General features: G+C 45.5%; 2 protein-coding genes across 4 annotated transcripts; one reads left to right on the forward strand and one right to left on the reverse strand.

Annotated features, from left to right (window-relative positions):
* The first annotated feature begins 548 nt into the window (after nucleotides 1-548).
* On the forward strand, nucleotides 549-13,974 carry atp7a (ATPase copper transporting alpha). 2 transcript variants are annotated; one of them, XM_053878853.1, is made up of 24 exons: nucleotides 549-870; nucleotides 940-1,008; nucleotides 1,600-1,729; nucleotides 2,738-3,209; nucleotides 3,534-4,280; nucleotides 4,371-4,565; nucleotides 4,647-4,810; nucleotides 6,231-6,392; nucleotides 6,477-6,553; nucleotides 6,854-7,073; nucleotides 7,162-7,395; nucleotides 7,467-7,558; nucleotides 8,356-8,483; nucleotides 9,417-9,571; nucleotides 9,641-9,775; nucleotides 9,847-10,041; nucleotides 10,134-10,316; nucleotides 11,437-11,650; nucleotides 11,715-11,861; nucleotides 11,934-12,076; nucleotides 12,146-12,349; nucleotides 12,411-12,528; nucleotides 12,598-12,700; nucleotides 12,761-13,974. In XM_053878853.1, exons 3-24 carry the CDS (start codon nucleotides 1,610-1,612, stop codon nucleotides 13,032-13,034), a joined length of 4,482 nt encoding a protein of 1,493 aa, XP_053734828.1. In that variant the 5' UTR covers nucleotides 549-870; nucleotides 940-1,008; nucleotides 1,600-1,609; the 3' UTR covers nucleotides 13,035-13,974. The 2 variants fall into 2 exon arrangements, with proteins under 2 accessions (XP_053734828.1, XP_053734827.1); XM_053878852.1 differs by lacking the exon at nucleotides 940-1,008 and having other exon boundaries at nucleotides 551-870.
* A 794-nt stretch (nucleotides 13,975-14,768) lies between these two features.
* sfxn1 (sideroflexin 1) lies at nucleotides 14,769-21,033 on the reverse strand. 2 transcript variants are annotated; one of them, XM_053878854.1, is made up of 11 exons: nucleotides 20,869-21,033; nucleotides 19,050-19,219; nucleotides 18,815-18,985; nucleotides 18,602-18,700; nucleotides 18,464-18,539; nucleotides 18,313-18,398; nucleotides 18,028-18,155; nucleotides 17,099-17,148; nucleotides 16,944-16,993; nucleotides 15,704-15,751; nucleotides 14,769-15,637 (listed from the first exon to the last, which is right to left on the reverse strand). In XM_053878854.1, the coding sequence occupies exons 2-11, from the start codon at nucleotides 19,211-19,213 to the stop codon at nucleotides 15,541-15,543; spliced, it is 969 nt and encodes a 322-aa protein (XP_053734829.1). In that variant the 5' UTR covers nucleotides 19,214-19,219; nucleotides 20,869-21,033; the 3' UTR covers nucleotides 14,769-15,540. The 2 variants fall into 2 exon arrangements, with proteins under 2 accessions (XP_053734829.1, XP_053734830.1); XM_053878855.1 differs by lacking the exon at nucleotides 20,869-21,033 and adding an exon at nucleotides 20,075-20,220.
* Nucleotides 21,034-22,551: the final 1,518 nt, after the last annotated feature.

Raw genomic sequence — 22,551 nt, forward strand, 5'->3', positions numbered from 1 at the left:
CGCTGGTGTGGCCCAAGTACCAAGTACCAAGTACACTGGTGTGGCCCAGTATATATATATATATGGACTGCACTGCGTGCGGCTCGCTTCAGGGTGTAATCCATATCAAGGTACGTGTTCACAGTTGCTATCATTGGTTTCATTTTATGCTTGTCAACGATGGATTATTCAGGTTTTCTTTATATATATATATATATATATATATATATATATATATATATATATATATATATATATATATATATATATATATATACACGACAATTTACAAATCTGATCCCAACAGCCTACATGTGTGTGTATACATATAAATATACATTTTCTTTTTTATTTTATTTTATTTTTATTTTTATTTTATTTTATTTTATTTTATTACATTTTATACCGTTACGCCTGAGCTGCGAAAGAGGGGGCAACTAAACCCTCAGTTTTAACTTGAAAGATCGCTTAATTATATTTTGCAAAAAAAAAGCCTTGCCTGATCTATCTATTTGGCCGCGCAGTATTGGGTGCAACTTTTCTTGACAGCGTTATAATGCGGTGGATCATTCATGTGGCGTTCAATTCCATCCTGTAAGTCATAATTTCGGGTTTACTTTTCACCGTTGCCATGGATCCCCTGTTGCTCCGCCTTCGGCGATGACGTAGCGCGGTGGGACCGTCAGTCACGTCGGCATGAGAAGGAACACAACAGCTTCTTTGATTTGTGACAACAAGAACAAAAGCTTGCTGGAGCACTTCTCGTTCGGCCGCTCTGGCGGCACGATGATCCGACTCGCCTGTCGTGACGTTTCCATGTGCGGCTGAAGAGAACCAGGAGGAAAGCTAACCTTGATAGCCTGTAGCTAACTGCTACGTCCGTTCCCTGAGGTAAGAAGAAGCTTTTTTATTTCTCTTTTTAACGTCATATTTACTCTTTACCTGTTCTCCGTTGTACAGTTAATGAAAGTGAACACCAAATTGCCTCCTGTTTTTCTCATGGGGAATTGGTCATAGGACGAAACTAAGGTTAGCATTTAGCTTTAAAGTCCGCTTAGTCTGCTTAAAATCATGAATAACATCAAATACAGATTTGCTAATGTTGTGAATGTGCTGCATTCTGTTTGAACTGCACATTTCCCTGGTGTTCATGTCTCAGTGGTTGGATGAGATCGAGAGGTGGGTCTGTATATTCTATTATTGTTATTATTTCCCTTTTTTAAGGGATGTCGCTGAGCACTCGCCCACGTGACACATGATCCATGACAAGGTCGTTTTGACATTTCCTGTAAACTAAGCTTTTTAAAAAGGACTTGTGTTTATTACATGTACATGACTGCAAACAAATGTGTCGTGTCATTTATAGAATAGGTTCATGACTTCACTAAAATTCTGATATTATGGCCAAACATTCTGAAAGTGACACGTTTTCTTTAGATGTTTTTACTGATGATCAGATCAGGTTTACACACACAGCTGTAAGTGTAATTACTTGACAAATGTGATGACACCGGGCCAACATTTTCTGTTCTATATACAGTATGTGATGAATGCCACTGAGGCATAAAGCAAGGCATGATATTAAACTGGTTCCTAATATTGTTTTTGTCATCCTGTCAGGCAGAGCATCATGACGCAAAACATGGATCTGTGCATGGTTTCCCTCAGCGTCGAGGGCATGACATGCAACTCCTGCGTGCAGTCCATAGAGCAGCGCATCGGCTCGCTTCAGGGTGTAATCCATATCAAGGTTCGTTTTCACAGTTGCTGTCATTGGTTTCATTTTATGTTTGTCAGCGATGGATCATTCAGGTTTTCTTGATCAAATAGTTGTTCATAAGATTAATTGATTTGCAAAATTAAGTTAAGTAAAGGTCCCTGTCAATTTGTCAAAGGTAGCTGGATTTATCAGTCTACTTCTTTCCCGAGGGAAAAGGTGACTTAATCTATTGTATGTGAAGCCACAACCATTAATGCCAGTTGCCTGCTGTTTGCCGTGTACTGTGTTTACCCCTCCAGCAGAAATTAGACCCTAACGCAATTGTTTGAGAAAGAGTTCTGTCCTTTACAAGCCTGTGACGGAGGGTCTACTAACAGGAAACCATATTTTATCACAAAGCCAAGCACTGGAATATTTCACTGTAAACAATACTGACATGATCTAATGCGAGAATATTGAAGTTACGCAGAACATCTCTCATGTGTTTCCCCCCGATTCAGTTCTTCTAACTTGAAAAGCTGCGTTCAGCTGGCACACTGGTTAACTACAAACCCCCACTGTGGAATGAAACCTATGGCTCAGTCAAGTGATCCCTCTTGTGTGTCACATGTCCTTTTCTTGCTTAATCTCACTTTAGGAAATGCTGTGAGGAAAAAAAAGAAAGGTCTTCTCCTCTATGCGTCTTTGCGTGTGTTCTTCAAAACAAAACACCCTTGTGATTTGCTACATTTTATATGGATGTCAGTGTGCTCTAAAAATAGTTTCAATTTTTATGCTTTGCTGAGTAGCTCTTATACTAGTCAAAAGGTTGATGCTATTAATATTTAAATTGTATTTGTTATTATTTTTTTAAAGTGTCTTTCACCTGACAAGAGAATTCCAAATTTATATTACAGAAAATCCGAAGACTGTCAAAGTAATTGTGTTAGTTCCAGTTTCCAGTTAATCGCCTCTTGATCTCAGAGGAATTTAATTATCTTTATTGCATGCTCATAAAAAAACAAATCTCCTTGTTAATGAGATCCTTTATCTTTTCAGGTGTCTTTAGAACAGAAGAATGCAACGGTTGTATTTGATCGTGCCACACATAGTCCATCGACCTTGTCGGAGGCCATTGAAGACATGGGCTTTGAGTCCAGTCTGTCGGACTGTGGTCCAGTTACACCTGTCTCTACAGACACTCAGCTGATTCCCACCTCAGGTCTAACAGCGGCGGCTCAAGAGGAAGCTGTCGAGAGACTTTCCAAAACGCAGGGAGTTGTGGAGGCAAGACAAATCCCAGACCAGGTTGGGATTATGGTCACATTTGTCTCATCTTTGACGTCCTTGCTGGAGCTCACTGAAGCCGTGGGCAGCGGGACACATTTGGAGGCACCTGTGTCTCCGTCTCACCAAACAAGAAGTGGGGTCACACTCGTGAAGATGTCCATTGAAGGAATGACCTGTCACTCCTGCATCACTACCATTGAAGGAAAGATAGGAAAACTAAAAGGAATTGAGAAGATCAAAGGTGACTTGTCTTTCTTGTTCCAGTCACATATTAGCTCAGTTTATGTTTTTCTGCTTTAGTTAAACTGTTCCAGAGACACAGCCACTGGTCCACAAGGGTCACATCACTCAGCAGAAATCAATATTGAGTCATCAACTTCATGTTATTTCGCATCCCGTTAAATACAGTAAAAGATAAGGCTCTCTGAGTATAGAAGCAGATCTGCAGCAATAAAGCCATCAAACACGGATTACATTATGACTCCTGCCAAGATAAAGATCCATAGATAGGAGCCGTATTCAAAGTACTTCACCTGACAGATCCTTTCCATTGGTTTCTCCACAGTTGTCCTCGACTCTCAGGAAGCAACCATCGTGTACCTGCCTTACCTCATCACTGTCCAGACCATCATCGATCAAATCGCTGTCGCCGGTTTCAAGGCTGCGGTCAAGTCCAAACCCCGCCCCCTGCAACTGTCTCCGAGTGAGATTGAGCGACTTGCCGATTCTCACAAAACAACATCTTCGCCGTCAGAGACTTCAGAGGAGACTGAAATATTAATTGACTCAACTCTTGTCGCGCTCAGTGTAAAGGGGATGCATTGTCGTTCCTGTGTGGTCAACATTCAGGACAACATCTCCACGTTGCCCGGTGTATCCTCTGTTGAAGTCTCACTGGAGAAAGAGAAGGCCACTGTCTGTTACGACCCCGAAAAGGTCACATTGGCGCAGCTGCAGCAGGCCATTGAAGCTCTGCCTCCCGGGAACTTTAAGACTGAGCTGTGGGACTCTGCTTCCTCGCCACCTTTGATTGCCTTACCAACTTTTGGAACCCTCCATGCCAAACCAGCGCCTTCACAGCCAAGTGTCAGTCAGCCACTGGCATCTTCAGTTAAAATACACATCGAGGGGATGACGTGTAATTCATGTGTTCAGAGCATCGAGGGGATGATCTCTCAAAGGAAGGGTGTGGTCTCAGCGCGTGTGTCTTTGTCTGATCATGAGGGGGTGTTTGAGTTTGACCCCCTCCTGACCTCAGAAGAGGAGCTGAGAGAGGCTATAGAGGACATGGGCTTTGATGCGTACCTGCCTGGTGAGACAGAACTTTTGTAATTTTTTAAATTTATTTTATTAATATGATTTAATGATGTTATGATTTGACACTGCATGGTGTTCTTCACAGAGACCAATTCTCTGCTGCCCAAATCTGATCCCAGTATCTCCAAGTCCTCAAGTCCCGTGCCTGTTAAAGACAAAGACTTCAGCGAGTTGACAAATGACACGGAAATCAAACGGTCAAAGTGCTTCATTCAGATCGGAGGCATGACCTGTGCGTCCTGCGTCGCAAATATTGAACGTAACCTCAAAAATGAACCAGGTCAGCACATCCAAAACCTTTCATGTCACCACGAGATGTTGTGCTTCTATCTAAATCAACATCTAACATCTCTCTGTGCAGGCATCTTTTCAGTTCTGGTGGCACTCATGGCTAGTAAAGCAGAGGTGCGTTACAATGCTGAAATTATTGACCCGATGAAGATCGCAGAGTGTGTGAGGGAGCTTGGTTTCACTGCCTCCGTGATGGAAAACTATGAAGGCTCGGATGGAAATTTGGAACTTGTGGTGAGTCTCGTCGCTGTATGACCCATAACCCATGAGCAATATGGTTTGGCTGTTTAGCCATCAAACTTGTTCATCTTCCTGATGTTGTGGTTGTTGTCGGGACCTAAAATTCAGGTTTATATTACACCGACCTGCATGTGCAGTACACACAAAGCGCACAGATACACAGCCTGGCCACTGACTTTTACCTTGCATGCAGCAAGCTCCCAGCCTGGTCTGTGGTGTGGTGTGTTCCTGGGCTTTGATTATGAGCACTCAAGTAACTCTTATTAACAATAGTGGAAGACAGAGTGCTGCTTATCGTCTGGTCTAACTCAAGCCCGATTTAACTCACACATCCTCCAGTCTAATCACTCTACGCTCCTCCAAAAGAGGTTATGTTTTCCTGTGTTTCACACTGTTGAAGACGTTGGACGTCAATGAACATCATAGGCAACTTATTCAATTTTTGATTGATGATCCTCATGAATCTGTCTATTGTGAGACTTAAATTTGTCCACTTGAAGCCACCGTAGTGCTATCTGCCTGTGTTGCTGAGGTTAACATGAATGATAAATGTTTCTTTCTTAGACTACACTGTTAAATCTTTCCCATTTTCTTCACTTGACCAGTGTTTAGTCTCTGCACGTGCTTCTCCACCGTGTACAAATGTCACGCCTCCAACCACAATTTTCTCAATGTATAGGCACATTTTGTCCAATCACAAGCGAGATATACAGAAATAAGTCTGTCACATGCTGAATGCTGGAGACCGGAAAGCCCAGTGAAACGCCATGTGTTGATTCGAGAGGTGTTGTGAGCTATAGATGGAGATGAGGATGAATCCGCGCCGAGAAATGACACGTTGACGAGTAAATGGGAAAGAAATGTGATGGATTCTGACCTGGTTTAACAAAAGAACAAACTATAAAGCTGCTCTACAGCAAAGGGAACTTTCTTCAATGTTGCAATGTCCTCCAGGGGTGCGGGCAGTGCCACAACATTTTGATGTTGTCTGTGTTTAGAGTAACTAGAAAGTTATTGATTGCTTTAGATGAAGTTTTCAGGAAATATGTGAAATGGGACAAGGTGGTTCAATGTTGGGGCTGGTCCAGTTTTCTGCGTGTTTCGATCACCATCTGGATCCGGGGTTTGTTTTTTTTTTGCGTCACCTATGGGAGATTTTGTTGGGCTGGACTGAAGGTACTTGGCTGAGGTTAGCCCTCTCTAAGTGCTTGTCTAGTTTTAATTTAATTTATCATATTCATTTTTTTATTATGTGTTAATGTATTTTAGAGTTTAAAGTTGAAATTCTTTTGTTCTTTTTGTTTTTTTTTTTTAACATTTCCATTCTCTATCCCGTCGTGATATCTTGAGTGTCCTCTCATCCTTTTCACGTCATTGTTCCTCTGCTTGATTTCCACTTCGCTTCTGCTCTCAGATCCGAGGGATGACGTGTGCCTCTTGTGTGCACAAAATTGAATCCAACCTCATGAAAGAGAAGGGCATTATCTACGCTTCTGTTGCCCTAGCAACCAACAAAGCACACGTGAAGTACGACAGCGAAATTATGGGGCCGAGAGACATCATCAAGCTGATTGAGGTAGCTCAACTTGCAGTAAATACCCAAAGAAGATCGTGGCCATGCTTGGTATGCAATGCATTTATTGGATCTTTTAAAAAATAGAATCTGGGATTTGAACCTTCTTTGGTGAAGAGGGATCGCACAGCCAGTCATCTGGACCACAGCAAAGAGATCAGACAGTAAGTGGAATTTATTTACCTCGACAGATGATGTTTCCAAACCCTTAGTTAGAATGGTGTTCCGCGGTTGTGTAGGGTCATTCCAGTGTCAGACTACAAGATGTGTTTTCTTACCTGTAACAGCAAGCGGAACTATGCTTTTATCTAACTTACCAGCTCCGTCTGACCAGAAAATCTTGTTGCTGCACTTCCAAAACCTGTATTTTGTTTTCAATTAATTTGTGCTAATCAGAGCTGGAAGGATGCCCTGTGTGTGGTGAGCTGGTTAAATTGACATGAAACCAATGTCTTCTCTGCTAGGTGGAGGAAGTCTTTCTTGGTTAGCTTGGTTTTCTGCGTACCTGTGATGGGGATGATGATTTACATGATCATCGTGGATCACCAGATGGTTTCGCACAAGCACAACACCTCGGCAGAAGATCGCAATCATTACCACTCCACCATGTTCCTGGAGAGACAGCTGCTCCCAGGCCTGTCGATCATGAACCTGCTGTCTTTCATCTTTTGCATCCCTGTACAGGTATGTCACAGACCACATGGTCTCACCTTTCAAGTTGTTCTGGTCTTGGTACTGCAAAATTGACTTGTGCTCCTGTTGTGTTTTCCAGTTCATCGGAGGACGCTACTTCTACGTCCAAGCCTACAAAGCTCTGAAACACAAGTCTGCCAATATGGATGTGCTAATAGTCCTAGCCACCTCAATAGCATTCACTTACTCATTCGTGGTGCTCATAGTTGCTGGGGTGGAGAAGGCCAAAATCAACCCCATTACCTTTTTTGACACCCCACCCATGCTCTTTGTCTTCATCTCTTTGGGGCGCTGGTTAGAGCAGATTGCCAAGGTAAAACTACACACTTGGTTTTTTTTTTGTTCTGAGATCTGTTGATGCCATTGGTTTTTCTTTTTTTCCAGAGTAAAACATCTGAAGCTTTGTCGAAGTTGATGTCTCTTCAAGCTACCGAGGCCACTGTCGTCATCCTGGGGAGTGACAAATCTGTCCTCAGGTAGCACTTGCCTTTTTTCTTCTTATTGTGTGCTAGATCCATCTGACTGATGTTTCTGAAATCCATGCCGCTGAATGAATCCAGAGAGACACAGAAGTATCATTCCTGTGCATAGCCCTTACAGATTAAACAGTGGGTAGTGGGAAGAGCTAAAGTAAATATGGCCCCTCGCATTTCTTCACAGTGAGGACAACTCCACATTACAACATCACTGCTATATTTTTGTCAACTAATCATTACCCCTTATTAAGAAGAGCCTAAGGGCAAAGCAAACCTGCTGGGCTTCTAACACAACTGAGGCGGCTACATTCTTTGTTGGCTAGGTCACATGTTAACAAAGAAATGAGCACACTTAAATTTCAGGGGGACAGAAGGTGGCAAACTGGATATTCACTCAGTCCCCACAGTGTTTTCTGGCATGACCATGTTTAATCTGGAACACAAGTATAGTTTTGGGGATTTCAATTGTACAAGAGCTTGAACTGCTGCAGTGCATTATGCAACTTTTGCTTATCAATAAGAGTGACACTGGTGGTTTATATACTGCCAGGCTTTAAATATGGACCTGTTTGCTTGAACTCTCAGGAAGGGATAAATTTGAAATGAATAAAGGAATAAATATTGGTGATTGTGGATTATAAAAGTGTGTTTGATAACTTTTCATTGTCCACTGATTTAGTCCAAACTTAGCCACTCTGGATATAACTGTTGTTTCCTGGTGTTATCTTGTATAGAGACATAAATATGGACTCATAGAAGATCGTCAATAAACTGGGGCAGCTTGTGTGTTTTTGCAGTGAGGAACAGGTGGATGTTGAACTGGTGCAGAGAGGCGACGTGGTTAAGGTCGTGCCTGGCGGGAAGTTTCCGGTGGACGGCAGAGTGATCGAGGGCCATTCCATGGCAGACGAGTCTCTCATCACCGGTTTGTAATCATTCTCATGTCGCCTCTACATTGTCGTCATGATTTGATGTTTGTCACATCTGCTATTTTCGAATGATCTACGCTGTTTTTTTTTTGTTTTTTTTTCTAATCACTGACTCATTGAAGGCTGCCAAACTAAATTACTCCTCGAATGGACCGGCCTAGTCATAGTTTATAACTGCCCCTCCTTTAGCAGGAAGAAGTCTCAGCAGAATCTCATATCAGGCTTCCTTGTACTGTTTTATTCTTTGGCTACCGTAAATTCCGGACTATAGTGCGCATCAGAATATTGGCTGCACCCTCTCTCTATAGGAAGGAAAATAGATCTTGTTCATACATAAGCCGCACCAGTCTGCAAGCCGCTGGTGCAGTGGTGCTGTTTGCGTCGTAGAAAGGTCAGTGGTGCTACGAGGATCACTTTTAAACGGGCTCCAGCATGGAGACTGACTCATGAAGTAAAGTGGGCAATGTTCTGAACTTGAATCATGAACGCCTCGCATCTTTTATGTACTGTTTTTGTCCACGTCTTCGAAGTTCCGACACCACAGCCGGTCACAGCTGCTGCAAAAACAGCGCATTTTGAGTGCTTCATGATGAATAAAACATCATCAGTTGCATGAGACGAGGCTCAGTATTTTGGCAGCATGGCGCTCTTTAGCCTCTAAGAATCCATGTATTAGCCGCGTCGTATAAGCCGCGGTGTTCTGAGAGAAAAAAGTAGCATCTCATTATCCGAAAATTCCGGTAAATGAATCAATGATCTCCCTTGTGATGTAGCACTTTCTAGTACAAGCACACGTCCTGTGTCTCACTGATTTCCAATCCTTCTGTTTCAACTTTTCGGTTTGGGGAAGTTTCCAAAACATTCCATTTGAGTGGGCTTATTAGGAAGGTGCATGGCAAAGCTGTAACACTGTACCCTCTTCCCTGCAGGCGAGGCCATGCCAGTGACCAAGAAGCCTGGTAGTTTTGTGATCGCAGGGTCGATCAACCAGAACGGCTCCCTGCTGGTCAGCGCCACTCACGTGGGCATGGACACCACGCTGTCTCAGATCGTCAAGCTGGTGGAAGAGGCTCAGACTTCAAAGGTGCGATCTCACACGTGTCTTTTGCTTTTCTGCGCTTCAGCTGCTTGATGGTTGACGTCTCATTTCCAGGCTCCCATCCAGCAGTACGCCGACAAGATCAGTGGCTACTTCGTCCCCTTCATCGTTGGTATTTCTCTCCTCACTCTCATTGCCTGGATCATTATTGGATTCCAAGATTTCTCGCTGGTGGAAACCTACTTTCCTGTAGGTATTTTATTTTGATGTTTGCAACTGTGATCTGCACTGGTTTTGCTGCATCCATTTCTTCCCTGCAGGGTTACGACAAGAGCATTTCTCAGACGGAGGCGGTGGTCCGTTTCGCCTTCCAAGCTTCGATCACAGTCTTGTGTATCGCTTGTCCCTGCTCCCTTGGCTTAGCCACCCCCACTGCTGTGATGGTGGGCACCGGGGTTGGTGCGCAAAATGGCATCTTGATAAAAGGCGGGGAACCACTCGAGATGGCACATAAGGTGCGATAATGACACCTCAGACAGTTATGCAACAAACCAGCTGTCGACATCTTTGTATTAGGTTAGAGAGCTAAACCCTGCATCACACACAGGTGCAGTCAGTGGTGTTCGATAAGACGGGCACCATCACGTACGGCGCACCAAAAGTCATTCAGGTGAAGATTGTTGTGGAGGGGAACAAGATGCCCCGCTCCCGCCTGCTGGCCATCGTAGGGACGGCAGAGAACAGCAGCGAGCACCCGCTGGGAGCTGCCATCACCAAGTACTGCAAACAGGTGGGTTTATGTTCTTGTTGCTCTCAGTCACAGCGCAGATCAGCGGTGGACTCATTTCTGCTGCGTTTGTCAAGTCATTTGTAGTCAAGTGTTTCTCATAGTAACAGTTCAACCTTGTCATTGGTCCACTCAAGGGATGGGTGTTAAACTGGCCCAAAATGATCATGAAAATTATGCCACTAAAAAAAAATCACTATAAATACATGTTCTTTCTATTACATGTGTTACTAACTGGTCGGTTGTGTTCTCTGCAGTACTGGAGTTTTGTCTCCAGCATCAACAATAATGTGTTTCTGATTAAATCTAATAGCTAACTTAAGTCTCAATCTTCTACATCTCTGGTGGAACCCTGTTGTATTCGCAGCGGCACAGACTGGGTTCTGCCTGTTTGATGTCGGGGTTATATTGTTGCGGTGTGAGACTGGTAGCCCCAAGATGTTGGTAGATTCTGTGGTGTTTAGCGAGAGACGTGGCAGTGACATGATGATTTTTAGGGAGAGTGCACTCAAGGTGGGGAGCAGTTTTGGCCATGGGACCTGGCACGTTTCACTCTTATCCACGTTACCATCAGAAAACTTATTTGGACCACCTTGTCTAACAAAACAGACATTAATCCAGATGCATGCCATCTTCTTTATTTGTTGCCTCAATATTACATAGCTATACTATTTCACAGAAATTGGTTTTCATGTGGAGTTGGTTTGGTGTGAGAACCAAGCTCCTGGCATATTGTTGTCTGGCGCTACGTAAAAGCGGAATCCTGTTTTGCAACAACTTTCAAATCAAAGGAATTTGAAGAGCATTTGAAGCAACGTCAGTGGGGATGAACGTGCTTTCTTGCTGATCATGGCTGTGACCTCACACCACCACCAAACCTCTTGCCTTTCAGTGATGGGGATCGGACTCTTTTGATCTCTGTGCCTTTGTCGAGCTTGTTTTGTCTTCAGCTGTCCTGACACACTTCAGAGAAAAAGTTCTGAAGCTTGTGATCGAAGGGAAGGGCAGGAATGCCAATGACTACCAGTGGCACGTTCACGTCTTTGTGTTCTTCACTTTACTGCTTTGTCACAGTAATTCATCTGTGAGACAAACACCATCTTGGTCATCTGCTTGTGTGCAGGAGCTCAGCACTGAATCCCTCGGCACCTGCACGGACTTCCAGGCCGTACCAGGCTGTGGCATCAAGTGTCAGGTGAGCAACACCGAGACGCTGCTGAAGCAAGCGGACAGTGACAGCGAGGACAGCAACCAGCGCAACAGCGTCCTGGTCCAGATCAGCGACCCCCGGACGTCCACCAGCTCTCACCCGCTCATCATGGACCCCCAGCCTCTCAGTACGTCTTGTCTGTCTCCTGCTTCCCTCCGTGCTGTGCTCATGAATATTGTGTCTCTGCTAAGGTTCAGTCCAGACGGCTTCTTACGTCGTTCTTATCGGCAATCGAGAGTGGATGAAGAGGAACTGTCTGCAGATCAGACCCGAGATAGATGAAGCCATGACTGAGCATGAGCGCAGGGGGCGCACTGCTGTTCTAGTCGCGGTGGATAGTACGTTTGTCGCCATCTGCTGACTGTTTTGCAAAGCTGCGTGCTGAAGTCCGGTGTTCTGTTTTTGCGCAGATCTGTTGTGTGCCATGATTGCAATCGCAGACACAGTGAAACCGGAAGCCGAGCTGGCCGTCCACACCCTGACGGACATGGGGCTGGAGGTGGTGTTGATGACCGGTGACAACAGCAAGACGGCCCGGGCCATCGCTGCGCAGGTGCAGACTCTCGCTGGACGGTTTCTTGCCGCACAGGCTTCATCTCATTTTCTCCGGTTGTCACACCAGGTGGGGATCAGGAAGGTGTTCGCCGAGGTGCTGCCGTCACACAAGGTGGCCAAGGTGGAGCAGCTGCAGCAGGCGGGGAAGAGGGTGGCCATGGTGGGCGACGGCGTCAACGACTCGCCCGCTCTGGCCATGGCCGACGTCGGCATCGCCATAGGAACCGGCACAGATGTTGCCATCGAGGCGGCGGATGTGGTGTTGATCAGGGTGAGAGTTCATCTGGCGACCATTTTGAAAAACTCAATTCATCACATGGACCTGTCGACAGAACGACCTGCTGGACGTGGTGGGCAGCATCGATCTGTCTAAGAAGACGGTCCGGAGGATCAGGATTAATTTCGTCTTTGCGCTCATCTACAACCTGATTGGTATTCCCATCGCCGCAGGTGCGTGGTGGGCCGTGCCGTCAGTGTGGTGAGGGGTGGTCACGCTAACCCAACTGTTGCTGTGCGCAGGCGTGTTCATGCCCGTGGGCCTGGTTCTGCAGCCCTGGATGGGCTCTGCTGCGATGGCCTTGTCCTCTGTCTCCGTGGTTTTGTCCTCACTACTGCTGAAATGGTAACGTCACCATCACGAAAGCATCAACAAGAGAAAATTGTAATATCTTTTTTCCTCCAGTTACGCTAAACCCAGTGCGGAGAAGCTGGAGTCCCGACTGAGCAGCAGCAGGCGGCAGAGCAGCCTGTCTGAGGTCAGCGTCCACATCGGCATGGGAGACCTCCGTCGCCCGTCCCCCAAACTCAGCCTCCTCGACCGCATCGTCAACTACAGCCGCGCCTCCATCAACTCCCTGCGATCGGACAAGCACTCCCTCAACAGCTTGGTGCTCAGCGAGCCGGACAAACATTCGCTGCTGGTCGGGGAGGCGGCGTGCGAGGAGGAGTTCTGCTGAAGTCGGCTGTATGGGTCACTTAAAATAATGGCCTCGCCATCTGCTGACGGCGCCCTCGGGCCAGGATGTGTCGGAGAAAGCGCTCTTCTTCTTTTAGCTCAACCAGCGTGCACTTCAGTGCTGGGTCACTTCCCCTCCGTCAGTGCTTCTTTTGTGGAGGTCGCAGCCCTCAGGCGCCCTCTTCTGTCCAGCTCTGTTACACTTGCCTCAGTGATGGGCCTCTGTGTCAATCTGTCAGTACAATCACCCATCCAAAGACATTTTAAAATTTTAACTCCACTGCTTGTATTCTGATGCTGATTATTTATATATATATATATATTTTTCCTATTTATCTGGTTTTCTTGATGTGAAGAGTTTCTGAATCCAAAAACACTTTCAAGTCTGGAATGTTGAGTTACCCAAGTGCCCGACGAAACTGCACATTCCAAAGATAGCGCTGCTCCGACCTGAGGTGAACCTGAAGTTTGAAGTCAAAGGTCGCGAACAGTCGCGCTGGCTTGAGAGTTGCTGACTGTGGCTGTACAAAAAAAAGTGTTTGAGCTTTTATATTCCAGTGAAGTAAAGACATTGTTACCGATTCTGTTGTTTGCTGAGGTCAAACCTGGTTCTGGACAAGCTTCTGCCTTGGAGCAAGTGTCAAACATTTGTCGCCGTGCTTCAAAGAATGTCTTGTCTTCACGCCTCACATGTGTTGTGCAATCATCTAATGTGCATTTAAAACCAAAAGTGTCAATGTAGCGTTTCATGCGCTTGGAATCATGACTGAACCTTGAAACCCAGCCAAGCTGATTAATACCTCAGAATGAATATGGAACATGTTTGTGACTATTTCTCTTCATTCTAGGTCCTGGTAGTCAAGGTTCACCACGAGTCATGTCCTACGTGTGCAACTTCAAATTCTGCTCCACGTGCTTTGAAAATAAAATGCCTTTTTGTAGTCACAAGTGCCGTGTCCACTGTTGACCTGTCGCGGACGACAGAGGGCCCAACATCGTTTCACCATCTTTATTGAATCCAGCTATTCTCATCGTCACAGAAGTTCAAAAACAAACCAGTGAAGATCTGTATCTCAAGTCGCCACTTGGGCTGTGATTTATTTATTTATTTATTTTTTAGGTTTTCTTGATAGTGATTGGCTGATAAATTAATACTGTTGTTTTTGAGGAATTAGAAAACAGGCGGGTTATTTCAACCTGCAGTTGTGCTTTCCTGGAAAAATGCATGTTGCTACATTCATGACCTTTTAGCACTGAAATGAAACCGCCTCTTATCAAAAACACTTACAATATGAAATTAACTTACATCCATTTACAGCATATTACACGTAAATCACTTTACAGAACGATCATGATTAGAACGACACGTGATGCATTTCTACCAGTAAAATTAAATCGGACACAAAATGATTGATAAAATGGCAGTACAAGTGAAACCTGGCTCATTCTGCTCTTGTCCCCTCCGGCCCGACGTCACCATGCGACCTGCAGAGCTCAGATGTTGAGATAAGTCTGCTAATATTCACCTGCGTTATCGGCCTGATAACAGCCACTGTTACATAAATATCTTGAAGTTTTTTTTTTTTCGGATGTGTCCAGTCAGCAGGTTAATTCAGTTAATAGCAAGCTTTATAGACATTTATTATCAACGAATTACCTGAACTTTGGACACAATACTGGATGAAGATCACACCACAGGGTCGTGAAGGTATGACATCATAATACTGACGATATACTGTTTAAAACGACTGGTACCTGAAGCATATGAGTCCTGAAAACACTTGAGTTTAAGACAAAATGCCTATTTCTGTGTCGACCGGAAGGGGGCCAAACTGGGTTGGAGATTTACTAATGAAAGCTAAGTATTTTTTTATGTAGTGTTGGCTACAATTTTGCAGCTAGCGTATCTAAAAAGTTCAGTTCAGAGAAAGTATTTGAATGTTCTTCCTTACTATCGATTTTTTTTTTCAATTTCAGTGTAGTTCTACAGTCTAAAAACAAGCAGTGATGATCTTGAATTCATCGTAAACGCATCGACGGATCGACTGACTAATCCAGAAAGTGTTTGGTTTCGCGTTGAAGCAGAGGACCCTGGGTAAATATCAAAAGTCGCCTACAGGAGTGGTTTGTTCACGCTTGAATAAATATGATGGGATTACCTCTGTATTAAATAGCACCAAGTTCGCTGGTATGCTGCGTCACATTTTCTCGGGTCGGGATTTCGTCATGAACCTCATGGTGTGTGTGTGTGTGTGTGTGTGATGGGCCTAACACCATGACACAGAATCTGGGAATCACACGGTGAAATTACAATGACTTAATTAGCTTGGCCATTAATAGAAAGAAACGTAGACATCTGAATCAAAATACTTCTGCGGGAATCTCTGTGACGGCGCTGAAGACGCAAACTCAACTTTGGCACACTGAATGAGGAGGGCCGAGGCCGAGGGCGCGGGTCGGGCCTGACCGGGGGGTCTGGCAGTGTTTGGAGGAGGCGGGTCCGACACTCATAGACCTTTGTTGAAGTAGACCCTCTCCACTCCGGGGTGACTGGCTCGGATCTTCTCCCGCAGCTCCGGCTCTAGACGGCTGACTGATATGGAGCTGGAAGGGAGGAAAGCAAGGGAACTCAACACCAGCCTGGACCTGCGACCATATATTCCTACTCACCTCTTCTGAGGGAAGAGGGCGCAGCAGAGCGGCGTGGCGAACACCAGGCTGAAAGTCAAGAGAAGCACTTGATATTCCTTGGCATGTCATCAGTTCTGGGCCACAGGGAACTGGTTAGTCATGATGATGATTTCCTTCCATTTGCATCGCAAGTGAATGCTTTGATGTCGCCTCTGACCCACCCGCATGTGCTTTACAAACATGGTGAAAAGTCGCAGCCCGTCTCTGCTAATCTCACATGCACTTCCCTTGATATGGTTTCCAGGGGAAACCGCAGACTCCTCCCGCTCTTCGAAGGACGCAGTGAGCCAAAGATATGCAAGTAAGCCGGAGACATAACAGAAGCATCGCCTCGCTCTGACCACCACTGGCAAGGTCTCCATTTGGATGTCACAGCACAACAGTCACAACACTGAGACGTTGCTCGGGGGGAAACTGTCGCCGCCATTCTGTTGCATCAGAGCCGTTTATATATAGGTGGCTCAAACAGAACACAACAAACTTTGACCAGATGTTCAGTGAAAGTCTCTAAACCGAGGGAGCTTTGTAGCTTAACGGGAATTGTGCATTCCTATCTCTCACCTTACCTCTCACCATGTTCTACCTCGTGTGCTGAAGGCGGTGACATTTAGTGTGCCAACGCTTCATTATGAAACCTGGAAGCGATGCCGTGACAAAGGCTGTTAGCTGCCACCAAACTAGCAGGCTCATTTATCTCACTAGATCACACATCTGTGCTCCTGGAGGCGTTTCTAACTGAGCAGGTGGTTTAGGCTCTTCTGTGGCCAGCACGTTTGCCGTCACTCGCAGGAAATCCCTCCTCAGTGGTGGGGTACATGAGTGAGAGGCTTTGATTTGGGAATTCCCTGATGACACTTTAGCTACTAAAACCAGTGTTTGAAGGATGAGCTCTTATCACGCCTGAGTCTTGTTCACCCCAGCTTAACCCTACAGTGAGGAAACTAAGCCAACGGAACATTCTGGTTTTCGTTTTGACTCACAGCAGCAAGATAAAGGAACTTGGGTGTCAAGAGAGACGACGCTACAACCAACTGGACCTTTCTGAACTTCACTTTTACCGTCAGTCTGTGACATCGATTTCCCAGAATCTCCTCAGAGCTATATATGGACGCACATAACCAGAAAGAAGGACTTTCAACTTCGGGTTTGTTCTGAGTCACTTCTGCTCTACACAATTAGTTTTGGGAGTTAGCTGGGCGTCAGATTTCCGCCGACTCACCAGAATCCCACCAGGCCGACTTGAATGGGTGCACTCATCCATGGAAACCTCTGAAATGACCAGGAGGGAAAACAATGAGCCTCAACTTAAAACTCCTCGCATGCAGAGCGACTGAAAATGGAGAACCGGAATCGTGAATTTGGAAGTTGACCAACCTTCAGGAATGCCTTCTTCTCCAAATGGTTCATCAGAAACGGGGGGATGGCTGAAAGCACAGACAGGTTGTTGATGTATGAATTGTAGCCTTGATCCTACAGAAATGTCAAAGTCTGTTTCCCAAAATGTACTTGGAGTCAGACAGACTTGCTCCTTTCCGTTAGCCATGTAGTGTATTCGCTCCGACATCCCTTTCTTCGACCCACCTCCTCTCACTTTCATTTCAAACTCAAATCCAAACTAGCTTGACAACATTCACCGCACATTGATACGTCTCCGGAGTCAATATTGACATCTGATTTCAATGTATTAATCCAAGCGCGTCGATGGGTGACAAGTCATTCAATGTATTGGGTGGATTTTCTTTCAGCCATTGACAGTTTAGAGGGCGGGTGAAGGGTGGTTCACCCCCAGAGGACGACGGCACCTGACCAGATGAAGGCGTCAGAGGAAGGATGGGACCAGCGTGTGTCTGAAGGAGTGACTGACTGAGTCACTTCCCAGCTGTTCTCCAAACTATGTGGGGCATGTGATGGCAGAAAATGGACTGAGTGAAGCCCGGTTTAAGACCAGAGCAGACGGCACGGTGAGGTTGCAATGGCAGGAGTTGAAGTCACCATGGGAGCTTTGGCTTCATTACTGCCATTCCTCAAAAGCTGAAAGGACGAGGCCAGTTCACTGAGTGTTTCCTTCACACTTTGTGACAAATGGCGCCAAAGGTGATGTGATCCTAACAGAATGGATGTGCATGTTCTGCATGAGGGCTCCCTTTAAATGAGTGCAGGTAGCACAAGGGACCCAAGTGACGGTGAAGGATGAGGTGGCTGTGACAGATATATCTACACTGGATGATGGAGAGAGGAGTGGGCGGAGCCCCCGGGGCACCTGGGCGACATGCAAAGCCTGACTGTGATGTGTGTTTTCCTACCCATTCCTGGAGATGCCATGAGAATCCTGGAGACCACGACCTGAGAGATGGCTTGTTGTGCTGCTTTGGTGGACTCCCCTAACCTGTTGTCGTTCTCGTCCGTGATGGGAATGCCGTGTTTGAGCTCCCTGGAAAGGAAGCAGGATCATGAAGTGTCAGGAGAGGCAATAAAGCCTCCTCATAGCCATTAACTGTGGCATCCTGATCAAGCCATTTATAACCAGTGAGGCGTGAACGGATCCAGTGTTCTTTAGAAGAGTGCTGACTGCAGCACTTTCCTCTCACCGTTGCCTCATCAGCGGGATGTTGATGCAGTTGGCTGCCGCTACAGCAGCGAAGGGAACAAAGCGCCCGATGAGTGGTGAGACATGCTGGACAAAGAGGAAGGAAGTGAGAAAAGTGGTGATTCCAGCCCAAGGACAGAGCAGTGTGTCACCTTGGACAGAGAGTTGAGACCCAGCGCGGTGACCACGGCTCCTGTCGTGGCCGACACGTACGCCGTGCCCAGCTGACTGCAAACGCAAGGGTCAGAGGTCATCTCAGAGGGCCGAGGACGATGAATGAAAGCTCGTACCCGACTGTGATGGGAGCGTCACCACTTCTGTTGGTGTAATTGACGATAGCGTTGAAGGACTGATTGATCCACTGCCAGAACACAACAGCTGGGGTCGTCCTGAGGCAGCGAGAGCAGAGGCAAAACGTGCAAACATCAGAGGCTGAACTGAAGAACTGAAAGCGCTGTGGTCCAGCCGAGCCATCGCATGACTAACAGCCGGTCGCCTCGTACTTGTAAAACGTCATCATGCATCCGGTGATGGTCATGTTCATGGGAACTTGTGCTGACATGCGGCCGATCAGGATCATCTTCTCGCCAGTGTCCGGGTGGAAGGCGGAGTCGAACACATACTTGGCCCTCCAGAGCTCATCCTCCGTCAGCCCCGGAGACACCACGCCTTTCCTGCGGGGAGACAAGCGCGTCAGGGACAGCTAGCGTCCCGCTTCAAACCTCCGCGCCCACCGACCTGTAGTCTGTGATGATCTTGTGCGCGTGCTCCAGCTGTTCGTTGGTGAGGAGGACATTTCTGGGGTCTGTGACTGTGAAGAAGTGTTTGGCTCGGCCCATGAACGTGCTCTGGTCCCAGCGGGGCTCCTTGATGTTTATGGAGGTGGAAAGTTCTGCTGCCATATTTATCTGAAGACGAAAACAAAACTGTGAATTTCATTCAGGACCTCGGTCAACTGCTTTCTACCATTGGTATTATACGGTCGTGGTTTTGATCTGGGTTTTTGCTGCCATTTTGAACAGATGTTCTGTAGTTCCATCATGCTGAATGTTGAGGGCGCAACCATCTAACATGTTAGCAGTAACAATCTGGATATTCTGAGGAAAGTGGAAAAGGCAAACAGAGCCTAAAAATGTGACTGTTTCCATCAGGAGATTGTATTTAAGTGGCTCTACTCTGAGTCTCTGATAGATGCCAGAGCTGCCTCTTTGTCTCCAAATAGGCTGCAATCCAAATGGGATTGAAAATAAGACAAATATTTACCTCCTCATAAGACTTATTTTTTCTGAAACAGTTATGAATTACAGCTGAAGTTTATTGCTCAACAGTTCAGCAAGTCAGATTTTTATTTTGAAGTGAAGTGAAGTCCTACCAGGTAACATATCATGATGACAAATCTATTTTGTATCTCCAAGCTGCATTACACAAAAAAACGATAGAAAAATGTGTTTATTATTCATAAGAAAATCTAACAAAACTATATTCTGAACAGTTTCAATGAGTCAGTTCTCAACATGTAATAAAACTACGAATAAACCCTCACATCTTCCCATGAATATTGTGTAGTCCTGCCATGAGCGTGCATGAGCTGTCCACAACAATATGAACACCATATTTTCCGCCACACCAGCATGAGTTGGGGCACGATCTATTGGATGCAAGTGGATGTCACAGAGCACAGAGCACAGAGCTGCCATGCTTCTAATTCAGTATAGCGTTGCTATGGAGACGGCTGAACCAACACAGGGGTTGGGAAAACACACCTTAAAAGCAGCTCCTGAGGGGAGAAAGTGAGATGATCACTTGGGTTTGAGTTGGATGTCTGGTGAGGCATTCCAGACCTGCCAGGTGTGTTGAGCTCATCCGACTCAGGGACCCGGGAGCAGGTCTCCTGTGCAGGCAGCATGATGAAACTCCAGAGGGAATTGCACCAAAGATGGCTGCTGGACTGACAGCACACACACACGCAACTCTGGATGTGTGTGTGTGTGCTGAGGCACATGAGCGACACTGGCCCTTTAAATTGCATTCAACTCCATGGGGCACTCACGAGGTGCTTTGAAAGAGGTCTGCGCCTCAGTCACGTGACTCGCACTCGTCATTAATTGGGATCTGCTAATGAGGACGGTGGGGCCTGAACTTTGGACCGACAGCCTTTGAGCCCGAGCGCTCTCAGCCAATCACGAGCGGCCGCCTGCGTGGCTACACATTAACCTGCGCTCACAACAACTCTCACATCCCCACATTTCATTCATCTCACCCCGATCCCTTCCTTCTGGCCGTAAACAATCCCCGCGCGTGCGAGCCGACGTGGACCGGTCCGATCTGGAGCGGTCCGATCTGTGGGAGCTCGGTGCGTCGGAGCCCCTCACCACGTCGTATCACGTGAATCCACATCTGTTCTGATCGCGGCGCTTGTGCCAGCCGCGCGTCCAGATTCAACTAGTATCTTGCTGCCACATCCTCACACCATCACGGCCCCCCAACACACACACGCACACACCGACACGCGCGCTGCTCAGACCAACGTTTCGCTTTCAAGATGCGGGTGACTTACTGTGCGAAGGGCCTCGGTGGCGAAGAGTCCGGGAAGAGGCTGCGGACGCGGCTAGTCTTACACGCAGCGGCGTCAGCGGAGCAGCGAGCACACACACACGCACACACGCACTCGCTCTCACACTCACACACACACCGAGAGAAAGACACATCCCCCCAGAGGAGGAGTGTGTGGCTGCAGCTGCACTGTCACCACCTCCGTCAGGAACAATAGTGTCACACGGGGGATCAGGGGCCACGGCGTTCCTCATGCATCTCTAAAGTGGAATGAGAAAGGTGTTTCACCGCTATTGTTGACTGCTTTAAAAGACCTTTCTGAGCCACTTAAAATGAACGGGGATTGGGAATGAGAACTTGCAGAATTAAGATCATAATTTATATTATTTATTATTTTAATTCAGGGTTTTATTTAACCAGGTAGTAAAAGCATTTGCTTTCCTGTTTGCGACATGATATTTAACACATCATAAATTATTATTTAATGAATCAATGTAATGTGTTTTTTTGGTCTGTATTTGTGTGCAAAACATCATATCTTTTTCTTTATTTTGTATATATTATCTTGGGATTTCTCAAGGCATTAAATATATTCCATTATAATGTCGTTTTGTATTATAGATGTACTGTCGTCACAATCTTTAAAACTCATTTTGCCTCCAATTTTGTTTGTGTTTTTATATTGCACATTGACGTTTTTAATTACATATTTTATTCTGCTCAATTTGTTCCTTATGAATGTACAAACACATTTTTGTACATGTTCTTGGGTGCCATGTTTTTATTCATTTATTTATTTGGATATACAAGCGATTTTAATTACCACTTCACAGGCAATGTGGCCATTGTATATTTGTAGCATATTGGAGCACAACAAATAAATTCATGTTATTGTGTTTCTTTAATATATTGTGCTTTGATAAGCATTTTGTGACACTTTTTAATGTCAACAATTTTAAAATCAAATTGTTCTAAATTTCAATATATTACATGTTTCAACAAAATGTTTACTGGCATGTTGTTCAATTTATTGTGAGTTTTTGCTCCATAAACCCATGTTCATTCTTTTCTTTTAGTTCTATCATAATAATATGTTTTCTTGATACATATTTAAGTTTAAAAGAATGGATTTCTTCCTCCTCTCTACTATTACCACATTTCCCCCTTCCCATTTTTAATCTTTCTTCCAGTGACTGACCTTAGCCCCTATTTCCTGATAATTTGTTGCTGTCCCAACACGCAACAGCAGGTCACAGTTGTTCTTTTGGTATGGAGAATGAACAGTAGAAACCTACGTTATAGAAACGGGAAAAAGTAGTCACCTTCTTCAATTTACTTTATTGTTGTCAGTTTAGATTTCAGGAATAAGTAACTAGTAAATGGTGTGTATATTTCTGGTTCTACTCAGTGCATGTTCCAGATTAAGTTCATTTTAAAGTCTGCCTGATGACTCAGTGCAGATGTGTTACCATCAAGTCTCTGTTGTAATCATGAGGATGATACATCATTGATGCTATTTTACAATCGTACGGTTAGAAATCGAGAAGCTGTTTTCTGGGAATTCCAGGGTTTACTTGCTTTTTTTTTTTTTTTATAGATGCGTCATCCAGTTCAAGTCAGAGAACCACTCCACCAGTTTGAGGAACAACAAAGCATGACCTGATAAATTGCAATATAATGAGTGGTA

Source organism: Synchiropus splendidus, chromosome 11, assembly GCF_027744825.2.
Source record: "Synchiropus splendidus isolate RoL2022-P1 chromosome 11, RoL_Sspl_1.0, whole genome shotgun sequence".
Classification (NCBI taxonomy): Eukaryota; Metazoa; Chordata; class Actinopteri; order Syngnathiformes; family Callionymidae; genus Synchiropus; species Synchiropus splendidus.